At 42.3% G+C, this 18,582-nt stretch overlaps 1 protein-coding gene across 1 annotated transcript in view; it reads right to left on the reverse strand.

Moving 5' to 3' along the window:
- The window catches only part of VWF (von Willebrand factor), a 134,022-nt gene that overhangs the window by 84,507 nt on the left and 30,933 nt on the right, over positions 1 to 18,582 (reverse strand). Inside the window, exons 12-18 of the mRNA XM_051624057.1 lie at positions 17,773 to 17,911; positions 17,088 to 17,188; positions 13,927 to 14,122; positions 12,706 to 12,921; positions 6,429 to 6,669; positions 5,524 to 5,618; positions 4,160 to 4,320 (exon numbers count right to left, since the gene is read on the reverse strand). Coding sequence (XP_051480017.1) covers positions 4,160 to 4,320; positions 5,524 to 5,618; positions 6,429 to 6,669; positions 12,706 to 12,921; positions 13,927 to 14,122; positions 17,088 to 17,188; positions 17,773 to 17,911 — 1,149 coding nt within the window. The remainder of the gene's footprint in view (positions 1 to 4,159; positions 4,321 to 5,523; positions 5,619 to 6,428; positions 6,670 to 12,705; positions 12,922 to 13,926; positions 14,123 to 17,087; positions 17,189 to 17,772; positions 17,912 to 18,582) is intronic.

Raw genomic sequence — 18,582 nt, forward strand, 5'->3', positions numbered from 1 at the left:
GTGGTATTCAGAAAAAAAAGCCATCTATGACTTATGGCTACTTTTCTGATTTTTTTCAATGTTCACTAACACAGGTCTAGCCTCTAGATTAAAAAAAAAAAAAAAGTATTAGATTTGTGGTTAATAAGAGAATTATTAGGACATCTTCTATCTGCTCCTGGACACATTAACATGAAGCTAGTCACAGCCTATCCCCAACTCTAAAAACTTTAATAGATTGGTATTAGTATTTCCATCAGAAGTGTATGGCCACCATGAAGATTCAGTGTAACAGCTGTTAATCCAGTGACAGAAGGAAGACTGCCTTGTCTGAACACTGCAGAGTGGGTGGGTGGGATTTAAGAAAGCTGGACATAAATACTCAGAGTGCTCTTCGACCAGATGACTGATTATTTTTGCTGCAAAACTCAACGGGTGATGATTTTGTTAATAGTAACACATAATCTACTGGTCATATTGATGCCACACACAAATGCTGGTCCATCTGGCTCTGCTGGGCAGTGGCATTACACACCCACAGCTGGACTTCTGTGGAAGTCTCTCAGTCCATTGATACCTAGCATCGAATGCAGGGCATCTTAACAGTCCTGAGTGCCTGAGGTGGTGGGAGGCATGAGTCCTGGGGAGGCAACCACAAGAAAAGACAGGAGAACAGCTGCTGTTCACACCACATCACACCCATATGATAATGCCCTGAGAGCATATCCATGGGATTATAAGTAAGTGGCTGACTAGCTGGTGAAGCTACACACTACACCTGGGGATCCAACAGAAATCTCCGTAATTTCCTTGCTCTGTCTTATTAATTGTTAAGCCTTGACAAATACTGCAAAGGGAAGAACAGTATCACAGATATGAGAACTTTTAACATTCTTCTCCCCTAAACTCTGCCTTGATGAGGCTGAATTTTAATGTCTCTTGGTCAATACAATTTTGGAGCATCTCACTGTCAAGGGAAGCTCAGATTTTCAGTCTGTTCCTCCTGATACATGAGGTCTTCAGTAGAAAGTCAGCCAAAAGTACAAAGGAGTAAGGGATTAAGTAAAAGAACTGGGTCAGATCAGAACCCAATAGCTGATATGTTTTTAACAGCCTGTCACCATTACTGTGCAGACAAAGACTAGCCAAGAACATGCTAGGACAGACCAGTCAAAATGTGCTGGTTTTACCCTTGACTTCTTTCTTATGCTACCTGTATACTTCTTATATTTGTTTTATGAAGTATTATCATTGGGCAGATGCCCATACTATAATACCATTGCCTCAGGAAGACTGTCATGTTGTTACATAGAATAAGCCTACAGTGAAGAACATACAAGAGAGCTAGCAAGAAAATAAAAATAACTCTCTATGAAGTTCCTGCTGAAAGCAGGATTAAACTGCTGATTAAACTTACTGATTAAACTGCTTTCTTTTTTATTTTTTTTTGCCTTTTTTTTTTTACTAACATATAATAGTTTTCCTTCAGCCAGAATACAATAAAATGCTTCATTTCAATTTTAAACCTTAATTTTGATTCAGTTGTTTGAATTGAAAAAAATAAATAAATACATTCTAGTTTTAGAGAGTCTGGATTTTGTGCTTTCTGATAGTCCTGCTTCTATTTTCCCCCTGAAAGGTGGTTAACACTCCATTTGTATATTTATTAATATTTTCCAATGGGAAAAAAACTGGAGTGCAGTAAACTAATCGGAGAAAGCATATTTTTCCCCACACTTCTGCACATATGTTATGATTTATCTTTTCTAATCTGCAAGAGGGTGACAAGTATGGAGAATTCCCCATCCTCCAAATGATCAAAGAGAAAAAAAAAAAAAAAGAATTATTAATTTCATGACATATTTAGCATTTTTATTTTTAAGAAATAAAAACCATTGTAAACTATTAAGTCAAGATGAACTGGAAAACTCATTTTTCAGTTGAAAGAAATTAGGTTTTGTCTGCATTTTCTGACTAGGGAAATAATAAATTGATTGATTGGCAGTTTCTCACCCCAGCAAGGTATTATAACTCAAATCTAGGCAACTGCAACATGGTGTTCATGAACAAACTCTGTGTTTTTTTTATTTTTTGTTTAAATTACTTTCCAGATATGGAATTCAAAATTAGCCAGCAATTTGTGCATAAAGATTTTAGACTATGGATCACACTGTTTAAGATTGGTAAATGAGCTAACTGATCTGTAAATAAATATATGTTCATATACCTAGGGATAACATTGCACTTAATGACATATTATCTGCTACCTACACTTACAAATTGTACTAGAGAGGTGGTTTTTTTGGTGAACTATGTATCTTTATGTTTCCTGACAGTATGAGCCATTTTAGAGAAGTATAAACAAAATTATATTTAAAATAAATAATCCATGACCTTAATTTTTATATGCTATTGTAGCCTTGTAAAAGAAAATAAATAAATAAATCAGTAAAATGCCACAAGTTCTTCCAGAGTGATGGTATGTGCAAATTTTTACTCCTAGAAATGTTCTGTAATCTGTTACTTCCCACAGACATTCCCACAAACAGAGGCTCACCACTTACAGAGCACCAAGCAGGGAGACTAATACTAACACATTTTTCCAGTCTCTTTATGGCTCAGCTCTGCAGATCCAAGTCTGGAAAGCACAGTCTGTGTGACTTTGTAGCACTTCTACCTTAAGGACTCTGGGCACATGAGGGAGAAAGTGGCAGGATGGAGAAGAGAACTTGATCACCAGCCCAAATCCTTCTGGTTCTGGCAACCGATATTGGGAGTATGAGGGTTCATTGCAGAATGCAGAAATAAGGAAAAGCCTCCACCAAACCACCTTGGTTAGGTACCTATTGGTGATGAGGAAGAAACTGCTCCTTGAGGATGAGCTGACAGGTCCAGTGGAGCCACACGCCAGGAGTCCAAGGCGTGGTAAAAGGCAGCCACATGATGAGAACACCAAGCTTGATCCTATCTTTGCACGTCCATGGTTACAACAAAATCATCTACACACTGGCTTCTCCCATTGTGGCTTTGACAAACATGCATCTCGTCATTTTTATTCTCTGCCAGATGGGAGAACAAGGTATTTCACTGGAAGATTGAACCATACTGTCATCTAGTGGACAGTAAACTTATTTTACCAGGTTAAAAAAAAAAAAAAAAAAAAAAAAATACTGGACCCGATTCTTGTATCTAAAACCTGACAAGTCATCTTGTTGAATTGAGTGGCTCTCTTTTTCCAGGATCTACCAGGTACTTTCATCTGCATTTCAAGCATTGAACTTCACAAACTTCTCAACCCTCACAGTGTTCCTGGAGAGAGAACTCAAAAGTGCCGTTTCCTTGACTTCATTAAGAGCGTGTCATGTGCTCCACCTCTGTCCTATCCGTGTCATGCCTGTCACTACACCCCCTGCTCCCCCAGGAGAAACAGCACAACTCTATGCCTGCCTGGAGTGTTGCCCAGCACTGAACACTGATGCATTATTCTTTAGCTCAAAGAACAACAGCAGCAATCTGCTGCCTATTCTACTCCATCTGCTTTTTATCAAACTCTAACTTGACATTGATTTCACAGTCACTGGCTTAACAAATAATTATTTGCTCAATTTAAAAATAACTAAATCAATTATTAAATTTGAGGGTTGCAGGGGAACATGCCCTTGCCCTCCAGAAAGCATTTTACCAGTGAAGAAAGCATACTCAAGCACACCACTGTAAGTCCAGGACACCCTCTGGCATGACCTTAGCAAGCTTCATGTCCCACATTCCTTCTCATGGGGACCTCTCAGTTTGTTACAAGACACAGGAAGGAAGCAGTAGAGATGGAGACTTCACAAGGAAGCACCTATTATCAGCAGGAGGATATGGCTGGATGTGGGTGGGTATTTGGGGTATGGGTTTCTGTGTGCTTCTGTCTCTCTGGCTAGGGAAGTTCAGCAAGAATGAGGAGAAGGTTGGGAAGAGAGTTGAAGACATAAATTGGTCTTTAAAAAGTCGAGTTTGGCTTTTTGATTATCAATTATTGTTAATATTACACTTTCTCTTCTATGCAGACATACTAATAAACATACTTTAAAGCAGCCAAAATTTGGCAGAGTCAATACTTCACAACTGCTTGTTTCCAGGCTGCAAGGTTGGTAGGAAAAAAAATGAAGGCAAGAAAACAGAGGAGCCTGCTTACCATCCCTTTTGGACAGAGACATCCAGATACGCAGCCGTGGCTGATGCACTCTAAGTCATAGTTTTGGCAAGTCTTGGCACACTCCAGCCCTTCAGCTCTTGGGTTGTTTGCAGGACAGATAAATCTTTCCATGGGGGATCTGCATGCTAAGCTCCTTTTTACTTAAAAAAAAATTCAAAAAAATAGCAATTAAAAGTCAGGTATTGTTAGCACAGCGCTTTTCTGAAGGATGGGACATTTTTATTAAAAAAACTAATTTAGGATATTTAGCAGTGTCACTACACTACCACCCATGTCATTGTAAAGGTAACAGTCCCCACTTCCCATGAAGTGAACTCAGCTAGGAAAAGGAGCTGCACAAGGGTTCAATTTCAGATTGCTCCAGGGACACAAGCACACTCAGTGTGAAAGACTTCAATCTATAGGCGGCGTGTCAGCATAAAATGGATGTTCTGAGAAGAAAAAGCACCATAGATTGTTGTGCTTACACTCACTTCCACCATGAAGTGTAACTGCATGTGTGACTGCTCATAAAAATGACATTAGGTTAAACCCAAAGTTTTCAAACCCTTTGAGAACGCAGATTCTCATAGAAGATCTAAATTTCCTAAGAAACTCCAGGTTATTATTTCAAGCAATGCTAGAAGTATGCCTCTCTGAGGTTTTGTAAGTCTGAACCCACTAATGTCAGGAAAACTATGTTTGAATAACATTAGAGCAAGAGTTTGGTGAGGGATACACCTAGAAGACTTCACTGAAAGGACAGTGGGGACCACCCAGTGACACTGTTACTGGTGGCCTACAAAGACCCCTTCTTCCCATCACAATCCTGTAAGCTCGCCAAAAACCCAGACCACTGATGACCTGGTTTCCAATATAGTGCCTATCTCTGCAAGGCAGGAGTCAGTCTCTGGAAAGTTTTACTGGCAAGATGCCTGGTGGCTGGAGGGCACACTCAGTGCCTGGCAGCACTCTAACCAGCAAGCCACAAAAAGCTTTGTCTGCTTGCAACCTGCTAGTCAGAAGCAGGAGTTATAAAGCTTGCTAGTTACTAATGTTGTGTGATCCTCAAATAACAACTGAGGCCTCAGATCACCACCAAGGGACCCCTTAACCTCTTTGCCTAAAGACAGAGAGCAGTGTCCAACTATAATTTTGAGAGGGGAGACAAAATGAGACCTGAACCTTCCCACGCAAACATTTTGTTTCTGTCCTGTAACAAAGAAAATATTACCAACAAGACTCACAACAACACCCACTGCAACCTCTGGTCTTCCCTAATCTAGATTACCAAGAGACTGAAGAGGGGGAAAAAAAGAGGGAAAAAAATAGAAAAAAATATTAATGTTTTAAAGTATACTAACTTCTGGCAGATGTCCTCTCATCAGTGAAAACATCTGGCAGGAAGGCACCAGGAACTCCATTTGTACTGCAGTGCATGAAACCATTTTCACAATAGCTAAGAAAAACAAAGCTTATATTTAACGAAGTGACATTTAGCTTTCACTCATGCTGTTTTTTCAGACAGGCCCACAGGGAACTTGTCAGAGAACCAAAAGTACACCTCTCACTGAGGCTGATCTGTTGCTCTCCATCCACTGTGCTTATCAACCTTAAAGGCAAACCTTCCTTAAGATAGTTGCCGTGACATACTGGCACTGTAACCCAGCTGTGTGCTAGTCCTGTCCCTCTGAATCCCACACATCTGCAAAGGTATAAAGCTGGGCAAGATAATAGTCATGTCTGCTGTGGAAAAAGGTAAGGGACCACTTATTGCCTGTACCATATGACTTCTGTGGTAGAGGAGAAAAGGAGAAGACACTGTTCCCAAACATAGGCTTGGCAGGAGCTGCCCAGCAATTACATTCTTACTGTCAGTGTACCACTACTCAGTGTAACTATTAGGAACACTTTTGAATATTTGTATCTTTGATAGAGGTAATTAGGTTTTAATATTTAAGAGATGTACATTAAAGTGACATTTTAAAAGCCTACAAAGTAGCTATTGCCAGTAATTAAACTCCATTTAAAACTGGCAGGAGCTGTTCGTGGAACAGGGCTTAGTCTTGTTTCTGCAGTGCCGTTTGAAATTATATAGCTAGAGATGGAACAGCAAACTCACCATTTGGTTTGTTGGAGGCAAAATATTGCCCTCTTTTAAACTAATTTCAGTGGAGGGAAAGGAACTGAGGAACCGAGCCAGTTAACCACTCAGGCAATCCAAAATTTCTGAGCCCCAGTACACAGGAGTTATGAGCATTGCACTTACCACATGGTGTAATGATCTGAAAAGATGTCCTCTGGCTGGAAGATTTCGCCATCGTAGTAACAAGAGCAGTGGGACTTTGGCACACACTGCTCATGCTCATCTAGGTAGTGCCCAGAGGGACAGTAGCAACCTTCCACGCAGAGCTCATCACAGTCCTCATTTGGGTAGGACAGGGATCTGCAGGTCTGGTTGCATGGCACCCCACACTGTCGGTACACTTGGCCTTCAGGACAGGTCATTGCTGTTGAATGATGTGCACATCAGGAAGACTGGCATTTGAAGCAAAGTCAACTAAAGGAAAAGGTGCCTAAACCAGACTGAGAGCTGGGGATTAACATGCATTAACTCAATTTACTCACTGATGGAGGCCAGTGTTACTCTGTCTCTCCTTAACTCTGCAGGACCAGTGAAGCCTGGGCACTGTTTATATATATATACACAAGCAAAACCTGACTACGTGCAGCTTCCAATAAAAGTCAGAATTGGGTTGCAACATCTGCAATGGAAATCCATCCACAAAATCTTATCCAGAACTAAAAACACAGGCTGTGTCCAATCTCTGTTTTTACTTGGATCTACAGGTCAGGAGCATTGCAAGTGTCATGTACACATTCACACTTCTCTTCCTTTGCAACACAGCTAGGGACACTTTGGTCAAAACAAGAAGAAATGTAGGTTTCTGCCTTGATGAGCAGGTGCTGCAGCAGTTTAAAGCTTCACATCCCAGAAGCTCTCAGTGAGTTCTGTAAAAGCAGGTGCAAATGATAAAGTCATTTAGTGATCATGGAGCCAAAACTTGGGGACTAAATATTTTTTGAGAAATCATTCATTTTTACATGGACCTAGTTATGGCCATTGGAGTACTTTTAGCTTCGTTGCACTTAGTTCTACAGCTCTCATTTTGAGGCCATCTTTTCTGCATACATCAGCATCGGCACTAGGTGGCAGGTATGACAACACATTTCAGGAAGACAAGAAAACAAGTTAGTATTATCAAGGGCTTTTAACAGGTGACCTTTTAACCAGGGTTTATAAAACCTGTCATTATTAGCAACCTTCCAAAGCAAACGGTCAGAGTTGTAAGGTGATGAAGTCGGATGTTCAGCAGAGCGAGGGAAGCAGCTGCAAATAAAAGATGGCACATCTGTACTGTGCTCAAGATCAAGAGGTTACAGAGAAAGCTCTTCCTCTTGTCATACCTGCAGAATGATCTGATAATCTCTGCCCTCTCTTCTGTGAGCGCACACCCCTGGGAACTGTAGCATCAATGGCAGTAAAAGAAAAACTATAGGCAGGCTACACAGCTCTGCAGCCTCATCCAGCTGCTAGCAGGGCTGAACTAACACTGAGGCTGACAAAGCAAGGCCTACATGCTAACCAACTATTAGACACCAACGTCTATTACGTATGTAGACACCAATGTCTATTACTTACCTTCAAAAAGTTTTTTTCAAATGAAGAACTATTTCTACATACTGAACAGAGACATGGAGATCCTCAACTTCTGTTGTGGCACCTGAAGTCCCATACATGGGAGTGCAAGCCCCATGACTTGAGGATCCAGCTTTGAGGCATCTAAGGTGACTTTAAGCCTTCTTCAGATCAACCGTTTCTCAAGTTTGGAACTTGTGTCCAAACTATTTAACGTAGCTTTCACAACAGAGCCCAAGATATCTATGTGTGCTCATCAACACAGTAGGCAGACTAAATACTTCCTAACTCAGAAATAAATAGATGATAGAGTCACTGACAGTTATAGGAGTCTTTGGCAACTATTCACAGAACAGTGTTTCTAATTTACATTAACATGAACTATGCAGTAAATCTAATACTGAACAAGCACAGGCCATGGCTGAGGACCATCCTAAAAGTTCATCCCTGAGCACATGTTCAGGCAGGATGACCACAAAGCATCAGCCAAAAGTATGATTTGCTATAGAGGAACCTTTGGAAACAAGGAGCTGGTTCTGCAGATTTCTGACAGGTGCACAAGTTCACTAGAATGTCAAGATTCCAAAAGGATAAGACATCCTGCCCAACATCCTGCCCTACTTTCTAGTCAGTGGTAACACTTCCTGCCCACAGGGATAAGTTTGCAGTGGGTTCCTTTTTTAGATAAAGCTTTGTAACTTATCTTACCTGCCCATGTACTTCCTAAGATTTTAGAAACAACCCCCATTCTTCCAGTTATGCTTCCCAATGCCATGTTCATACTCTAAGTCTCAAAACACTGCTCCATCAGTTCTCAACATCGGTTTCTAACAGCAAAAAGACAAGACAACTGACCTGGGAGGGGACGGTCATCTGCACACTTTTTAATACACTGTCACTCAAAAAGCCCATCCCATTATTGCCAGTAATATCAGAGGAAAAGGTGAGGTGCATCTAGTCTATACGAATGCCTGTTACAAAACCAAAACAGCTCAATGCTGTGCTCTGAAGCTCAGCCTGTCACATGGATAAGCTGTTAAATAGCGGGAAAGCCTTGGAAAAATTTATCCATCAGATAGTTCATCCAGCTCCTTGTGGATGGGTTTTCAACCCAGAGGGAGAGAGGAATAAATCTTGACCAGTTCCTCAGGTAGCTCAAGGTGAAAACTCAATCACTCCTAGGACAGAGGCTGTGGGTGAAGACGCTATCTGCTAGGACTACATTTAACACAGCTGCTCCACCAGCACCAGTTAGCATGCTGAGCCCTACCAGGTGATGTAGCCATCTCAAATGCTGCTCAGAGCTTGCCTTTAATTCCCCACTGCCCACTCCAGCACTCTTAGATTTATCCCGTACAAATCCTCTCACTGAAGCCATGCAAAGACAATAAATTACCACAGCACCACCACATTAATGAAAACAGGTCCTAAAACCTGAAGAATGATCTAAGGATCTATTGACAGATTCCCCTTTGCCACAATGCACTTATATATATATATACACATACACATGACACACAGAATCATAGAATTAAGTTGGAAAAACCCCTTTCAGATCATTAAGTCCAATCATAAAACCTAACACTGCCAAGTCCACCACTAAACCATGTCCCTAAGCACCAGATCTAAATGTCTTTTAAATACCTCCAGGGATGGTGACTCAACCACTTCCCTGGGCAGCCTGTTCCAGTGCTTGGCAACTCTTTCAGTGAAGAAACTTTTCCTAACAGCCAATCTAAACCTCCCCTGGTGCAACCTGGGGCTTTTTCCTCTTGTCCTATCACTTGTTACATGACAGATGAGACCAACCCCCACCTTGCTACAATCTCCTTTCAAGTAGCTGTAAAGAGCAGTAAGGTCTCCCCTCAGCCTCCTCTTCTCCAGACTAAGCAATCCCAATTCCTTCAGATGCTCCTCATTGCTCTCCAGCCCCTTCACCAGTGTTGTTGCCCTTCTCTGCTCGCGCTCCAGCACCTCAACATCCTTCTTGTCATGCGGGGCCCACAACTAAACACAGTACTTGAGGTGTGGCCTCGCCAGTGCCAAGTACAGGAGGACAGTTTCCTAGAACTGCCAGCCACAGGATGCCAGGCTGGAATGCCATTGGCCTTCTTGGCCACCTGGGCGTACTGCTGGCTCATGTTCAGCTGGCTGTCGATCAACATCCCCAGGTCCTTATCCTCTGGGCAGAATTCCAGCCACTCTGCCCCAAGCCTGTAGCATTCCATGGAATTGTTGTGACCCAGTTGCAGGTCCTGGCACTTGGCCTTGTTGAACCTCATACAACTGGCCTTGGCCCATCGATGCAGCCTGTCCAGGTCCTTCTGCAGAGCCTTCCTGCCCTCAGGCAGATCAACACTCCCACTGAATTTGGTGTTGTCTGCAAACTTACTGAGGGTGCACTCCATCCCCTCAGCCAGATAATTCATAAAGATTTTAAATAAAACCAGACCCAAAACTGAGCCCTGGGGAGCACCACTTGTCACCAGCTGGCAGCTGGATTTACCTCCATTCACCACAACTCTTTGGGCTGAGACACTCAGCTGGGTTTTTTACCAACAAAAGAGAGACAGTCCTTCAGAGTATGGCAGACTTGCTCCTTCCACACAGCATGAAGGGATTGGCTCTGTTGTATATTCACAGTGGGCTGCAAGGGTAAGAGTCAGCTCTACAGCAATCAAACTGCAACTACAATAATTGCAAAGGCGTGGGAGATGAATGCTCGTTAGCTTGACACATAGCAGAAATGCTTTGCTACACTAATGACTTACCTCCCTGTCATTTATCCACTTCATATCAAGCAAACTGGTTCTGTCAAGTCATTTCCCAAGAAACTGAATCTCCATTGACCAAGGTAGGAGCATAGCCCTTGTTCAGTGCACTGGACCACCAGCACAAATTACACAACCTGCATATTCAGATCTTTAGCCCGTTAAAAGGGGAATTGTTCTCCTTCATGTGACAGGAGATGTCTGGGGCATCAGAATTATTTAATGGGGGCTGATGGATCTGCAGTCAGGGAAATCATCACTTTATGAGAGCATAAAGCGTCCTGTAATGCACAGAGAGGAGGAAGCAGCTCTGCATTATTAAAGATTAATTGTGAAAATTGACTTGTTCAATTACAGAAAGAATGATGGTGCATTATCGCTGCTCTTTCTTTCAGCCTCCAGGCCTGCACATATTTAAAAGGATTTTTATTACATTACTGTTCCACTATCTGAACTTTTACATAAATTAGGAAAAATATTATGAAACCATGCAGCAGTTTAACATAAACTGGTTTTATTCTCATTCACAGTAAATACTCCCCAGCCTGCAGAAGCTGAAGTCACTGACCTTACAGGTATATATTCTACTAGGAGGGAGGGCAGTAACCTCACTTTCTTCTTTCTCGCTTCCATTTTCTACACTCAGTTTATGACCTGTTTTTCCCACCCCCTCTTTGGGAACAAGTAGCCAACTGACCTGGAAGGCTGCCAAGCATACATGCTTTTCCTCAAAATTTTCAATTGTCTTCTTTCCTTAATAGCAAAGTTGCTCAGTAAAATGGAAAAACATCCATTTCACAAATACTCATGGGGAAGTGTGTCTATTTTCCATCGCAACTCCACTGCAATGGACTTTGTTTTCCTACCACATTGACCTAACAAAGAAAGAAAATAATTAAAAGATGTTGGTTCCTTTTGCTCCAGCCTCTTAGCAGTTTGGCTATTAAACTTGCACTGGATTGATCTATGCAAACACACCCTATTCTTTCTGCTATCCCACCCCTGTAACTCAAACTTGCAGTCTGAATTGTCATACTATCCTCTTGCAACATCTCATCTTTTAATGTGCAAGCTTTTGAACCAGGGCTTTAATTTATTACAGGTGGCATCCTGCAGACAGTCCTCAGGGGAATTCAAAACTCAATTCTTGCTGACTGTCATAGGAGTTAAACGTCTGCACAAAATGCTAAAGACAGCTCTTGTTTGCCTAGCTCAGTGGTGCCACCCCATGACCTGTTGTTCAAGGTTCAGGATCTCATCTTGAACTAGCTACATCATATTAGAATTTACAAGGAGAAGGAAAGGAGCTCGTATGTGCTTAGCAAAATAATGTTCATCCACTATCCGAATGGTGTACGTTGAAAGAGAACTAACATAGATCTCAGACCTCTGCACCGAGAGGGTGACAATCAAACTCCTAAGAGAAACAGATGCCAGAGAGACTGTAGGATCTCCACCTTTGAAGATGCTCAGAATTTGTCCAGACAAGACCCCAGGCAATCTACTGTAAGTTAGCCCTGCTATGAGCCCGCGTTGTACCTAAAGACTGCCAAGGGACACTTCTGATATAAGTTTGTCTGTGCTTGTATGATTTTGTTCTACAATACCACTTTAACTGATACCTGCCTTTGTGCTTCCTCCATAACCTCAACTTCAGCTAAAGTCAGAAGTCCCTGACAAGGTCAGGAGCTGAGAAGCTTGGGCCTTCAAAGAAAGAGGTACTAAAAAAAGCAATTCATACATTACTACAGATCACTTGGAGATTCCCAGCCTGGGATATTCAGAAAACTTCCAGGTGTGCAGCTGAAACTTAAATGCAGCTGAAAGTGGAAATCCAGTCAAAAGGTCTGCTGAGGTATGTCAGATGACTGCTTCTCTCCCCCAGTGCTAAGCAGTCTCTGTGAACAGTTTTTGAACCCTTGCTAGAGTGGAGGAAATATATACTCTCTCATCATTTTCCATAAGAAGTATTTGGCATCTTGCAGAAATAATCTCATTCTAGATTCCTCATCTGATGTTGCCAAGAAATTCCTTCAACACAAAAAATAAGTGGGTTTTAGGAGCATTTCACTTACGGCAGAAGTCAGGTGCTCTCCACTGGACCAGGACACTCTTCCTAGCACAGGCTGCTGCATAATTAGCAATAGCAGAGCACAGACAATCCTTGCCATTGGAGCAGGAGCAAACATCAAAGCGACAGTTCTTCACATAGGGAGTGGGACTGACTTCATGGTGACAGGGTTCAAATGCAGAAGACATCAGAACTGAGCAGGAGTCCTCAGCGAATTTGGCTAAAAAGAGAAAATGATATGTTTGCACTGACTCAATCAGTGTCTTGCAAGAAAACCTAGAAGAGCCACAGTAAGCAATTTGTTTTTCTTTTGAAAGAAAGAAACAAGCAAAACTAAACAAAACAAAAACCCAAACCAAAACAAAAAAACCCACAAGGGGAATAAAACAGGATGAAATAGGCATAAATAGCATCACAGTCATAAGCTCCACCAAAAGAATAATGTTTCACTAGTAGGATAAATCAAGAAAAAGCAAAGCACATATTCTGTTACCACTGCTTTTTGTGCTGTACTTCCTTTTACAGGGCCTCTGCTTTCTGTTGCTTTTCCTTTTTGCAAAATTAAACCTTCTAGGCTTCACCACACTCACAAATCACCAGTTCCTGCTCTGATCTAGTCATAAAATTTCCTGTGTGCTTGCTCCTCACGGAAATCAGAGCTTGCTGTAACACATGGGACAAGAAAACTGCTCTGAGAACTTCTCCCCCTGTCCAACCAGGACAGCCAAGAAATACAGAGGGAAAGGGGAAGGCTGTCTGTTTGGATGCAGTAAAAGAAGGGAGACAAGGCATCAGCAAAAGTGTATAAGGTGTAAGGACAGAGAGGTGAAGGAGACAGGTGTTTAGTCCACCCAGAGGATGTACATAGTATTGCTATCACTTTTAAGAGTAGATTCAGTGGCACAAGTTTGCACTGTGGCTGTGATGGTCTGACGAGAGTCCAAATTGAACAGCAGCATGATCCCACATGACTCATGTTTGATTTTAATTTTTGCAAAACATTACATTTTCTGTAGGAAGCCTGCATCAATCAGTGCCTCTCTCTGGTTGGTTGGTTTTGGGGTTTTTGTTTTGTTTTTAAACAGGTATTACAGCCACCGTACTGGTTATGTAAGCAACACTATCTTCTTCTCTTTGCCTTTATTTTTCTTTTCTTTATTTTTATTGTTATGTAAAATGGAAGATCACAGTTTGCTGCACGTTAATTTTGGATGGAGATCAGTACCTAAACGAGGATTGAGGTTGCAGGGGTCGCTGTCTTGTTTTAACAAGTCCTGGCAGTCTGCGTTGAGCTTCCATGAGTTTCCAAAATCTTCCAGAAGAGCTTCCACCATGCCAGAAGGTGTAAGGAAATCATCCCCTTGGTTACCATTGTAATTTCCACACAGCCCACACATCCTTTCAGAATAGACTGGAGATAGCTAAGGAACAAAATATGAGCATGGTCATCCTTCAGAATTGGTCACCACTTTAAGGTAAAATTTTCCAAAGAGTGAACCATTCACAACTTAACAATCATGGAAGTTCCAATACACATTAAAATACTATAGACACAATTTCACTGTGCTACTTTTTTAAACTTCTAATGAAAATGTTATTATTAGTAGCAGCAGGAAAACTTTTGTATGGTACAGTGCTAATTCCATATTGCAACTGAAGGTGACTTGAAGAAAAATGGCTTCCTTTTGTGCCTTGATCAGCACTCCAGTGTCATCTTTCCCTGCTTTTCCCCTTCATTCAAATAAATGAACAGGGCAACAATGGGGGTTGCATTTTTTCGTAAGTGAGATTATTACATTTCCAATGGTTATTTGGGAAAAGATACAGCACTTGAAATATTTTCATATTTTAAAAGAAAATCTGAAGATTAAGAAAAACAGATTGTTTTGTCACAAAAGAGAGACTGTTGAAGGACCTGTTTCCCTCAACATTAAGGAGCATTAATAAAATAAGGAAGAGACTACTACCCCTAAAGCAACATTACCCCACAGTAGAGCTTCCTCTTGCCTAGAGGAACTTCCATCACACTAAAAGCAGCATTGCAAACAACCCACATAGCAGAAGTACTTTTCATGCTGCCTTATTCTGACTTCAACTTGAGAGACATCTGAAATGAGACCCTAAACTTGAAGGTAAACAGGAGAAAATCTCCTAAGCAACATCTGCAACACAAAGGTGCCAGTATCTTGTATTCTAGTAAGAACTGCCAGTTTCCATGAGAAGTAAAGATCTGATGGGTCACAAGTGCTACGGGGCTCAGTGGTTTCATGCTACAGCTGCTCTCTGTATGCATTTAGCAGAGTGCTACTTCAGTCAGGTTGGCAGGAGTGATCAGTGAAACAGGACCAAAAAAGCTAGAAAAAAAAAAATTAAGAAAACTGGTTTTCTGTATAATTAGAAGTAAAAACATTCTCCAAAATGTAACCTAATACTACCCTCCCTTCTAACAGAGTGGTCAGAGAGTAAATATGGGTCATTGAAAGGAACAACCGTGAATTATTAGAGGACACATATCCTTATTCCTCCAACAGCCAAGGAAGGTACTTTTTCACATACTCTGCAGACAGTCAATGATTCAGACAAAACAAATTCTGACACATTTTCAAGTGGAAGCTCAAATCACAAATATCAAGTGGTCACAGAAAGGGGAGCCTTCTTGAACAACGTAGAAAGAATTTTTACCAGAAGTCTGGCCAAGGTAATGGAAGTGTATCACTGCCCCCAGTTGTCAGAAATACATGGCAACAGGTCAGTCTGCAAATCCAGAATAAATTAACTCTCCAAAAGCAATTAAAAAGATGCTTTAGGTACCCAATGAGGAAAGGAGCTCACAGCAGAACTAAATAAAGGTGGACGACTCAAGAAACTTCCACTGTTTTTATGGGCGGAGGATCTGGAGCAGAAAATGACATTTGTTTTAACTGTAAGAAAAAACTTCTCAGGCCATACAGGTCTCTGATCAGGCAGAAAAATACTTTGAATATTGAGAAAAGCCGAAACTTCTGAGATGTGCCAAGGGACTGAACTGAATTATTCGACTAGGACCCCTGGAGCAGAGATACAGGCTAGACTGAAACAACAAACTCACAGATACTTTCTATAGTTATTCTCGACTTTTCTTCTCTGCTTTCTTTTCAACTCTCGCACTCAGTGAGCCAGCTCTTATGAACACTTACACTGTGCCAGACGTGACATTTAAGTCAGATTTTGGGACAGGTTTGGAAGGTGCAAATGCAATGCCATGGTTCAGAGACGGCAGCACTCACTGATTGGTAGAAACACTAACCCCAGGAACACCTGCTCTCCTGGCAAAACTCTTTCTGGTGAGCAAACTCACCCCACACGGGGCCCAGCTGCAGATCACTGTTACAAATGGGGCTCAAAGGCAGCAGGGCTGTGGTTAAGCACCCACCCATGCAAACCCCAGGAGCAGGCAGGTCTGCAGCCACCCAGCATCACACGGGAGCATGTCACCCTGACTTAGCACCCATTACCTTGCTGGCCATTGCACCAGGAAGCCATACTACAGGCAGACTCACATCCTTGAGGGAGTGAATACACCCTCAGGGACAACACTCGCAGTCCCTGAGACCTACCCATTGAATGAGAACAGCCTCTTGTATGAGCAAAGAGGGCGATAAATGACTTATCTGGGGAAGCTGTGAGGGTTTATCAGCTATCGGTAGGCTAGTCCACCGCAAATAAACTCTTCTCTCACAGGCTTCTCTGCACTGCAACTCATTCTGCAGTTTACAATGGATGCACACAGACACACAAAAGTGGTTTTAGTAAAGCTTTCTGCTTTACTGCCGCCCTTACAGCTCATTTCTTTTAAACCTGGGTATTTGGATATTTCTCTGCTCTGTTGCAATCTGTAGCACAGACAAACCCTAATTGTTATTCAGGGGTGACTTTAAACATTCCTCATGGTAGAAGGAGCATGCAACATATCTTGTATGAGTTAATTGATTTTTCCTGGAAATTATGACTAACTATGTCCCCTGGAGTCATACTCTTTCCTTATTTAAAGCCATATGAATCCATTGCTATGGACAGGACAGGCAAAACAAATGAAAGCAAAAATCCAGTTTGGAGGGTATCTGCTGAAGAAAACACAAAACTCTTCATGGTAAATAATGGTTGTCATTGCACAAAAAGAAAAAGAGGGGTGGGGGGAGGAAGCTACCAAGCTGTTGTAGGATGAAAACATTTGTTTCTGGAATACAAAAGGACCTGTATATTGCTCCGGGGGTAGCAAAAGAGAATGGAATTTCTAACATGCAACACAAAGGAATTTCTTACTTCAGACAAGAAAATCCTTGTACGTGTTTGAGTGGGACCTAGGGAGTGGGCAAAAAGGGATAAATAGAAACAACAGAAGAGTACCTTCACTAGGAGTTCACCATGACCATCCCAGTCAATCTGCAGATCTTCCCCATAGGTGAGGCGAACTGCAGTCCTCACTGTGCGCTGGATACGGAGGGCGCCTTAAGACAACCACAAAGTGTCAGTCAGAGAAGCCAGAATGTGCTGTTCCATTGACTAGGACTGCTCTGTGGTGCCAAACAGGGTGGCACGGAGCAGAGGGCAGATAGGTCTGTCAGCAGGAGGTTCCAGCAATGCCCATTTCACACTTCCCAAGCTCATTGCCTGCTCAGCAGTTTATAGCTGCATTTACTTGTCCATAGGCTCTGCTTCAAGGCACTCAGGAGCCCTAGAAGATCTATGTGCATTCTGCAAAACCTCAGACATTAACTGTGACATTTTGCAAGACAACAGAAGGGATTTTAAGCTTTTGGAAATAATAATTTTTTAAAAGCATAGACCAGCAGTGGTTTTCAAGATTTCATCTCTCAAATCCAGACCATCTTAATTGTCCTGATTTTAGAGAAGCTGAGCCAAGATGTGTCAGCTTCATGGAGAGAAGCTGGAATGACAGAACTTCTAGAAGAGACTGCAGGTGAGAACTTGATATTGAAAACACTTTTTGATTTAACTAGGCTAAAGCAAGTCAGAAAACACAAGTAGGACTCCTTCAGTGGCTGGCCAGAGTCAGACCATGCAAACACACCTTGTAGCAAAGGGATGTGTATGTCTTGTCCATTCAGTGAAATTCCTCCTCCATGTTTCATTTTAATGAGGCTGTTGTCCATATCCTGGATTCGTACAGAAGCCGAGCGAGTGCACACAGCATCGGGATCATCTGCACACTACAGAGATGGGGAAAATTGCTTCAAACCTCAACCTATCACTTATTGGTAACTTAGCTCCAGGCACCTGAGAGGCATTTCAGCATCTAATTCAGGAGGTGTTAAGTGTCCCGATTGTTTTAGGGATCTAGTTTCTGCATCCCACAAACACCAGGCTGGCAGCCTTTCTTCCATTATCCCGTTAATCACACACCAGGGAGCTATCCGCAGCTCCTTGCCTCAGAGCCTGGAAAACAACCCGCAGGCGTTACCCCAGACCCCCAGGAGCAGCCTATGCCGGTCGCCAGTGACCAGTGATTAAAATCCAGCTCTGCCGGGGCAGGGAGGGCACGCTGGCAGTCCCACACAGCCCCCCAGCCTGGGAAACAGCTGGGTGGCTCACACTGCTCAAGAGACTCTTGTGCTATTTACTTTTCCCGGCTCTGGGTTACGCAGATGAGGAACAGGGATTGCAGGCTGCCGGGTTTCCTCCCTGGTTTCGAAAGGGAAGTTTCAGTGGAAACCTGTTCTGCAAGTTCCCAAGCACAGATGACCTTAGAGCTGCATTATCAGAGCTTTCTACTGCAGGCTAAAGACATAGATGGTGCCTGTGACCGTCACACCCTGTTTCTCCAAAGCCTGTAATTTCTCAGTTGCTTGTGTTTTGTACCTTTTTTCCCTCTTGCTGCAAG

This window comes from Apus apus, chromosome 1, assembly GCF_020740795.1.
Source record: "Apus apus isolate bApuApu2 chromosome 1, bApuApu2.pri.cur, whole genome shotgun sequence".
Classification (NCBI taxonomy): domain Eukaryota; kingdom Metazoa; phylum Chordata; class Aves; order Apodiformes; family Apodidae; genus Apus; species Apus apus.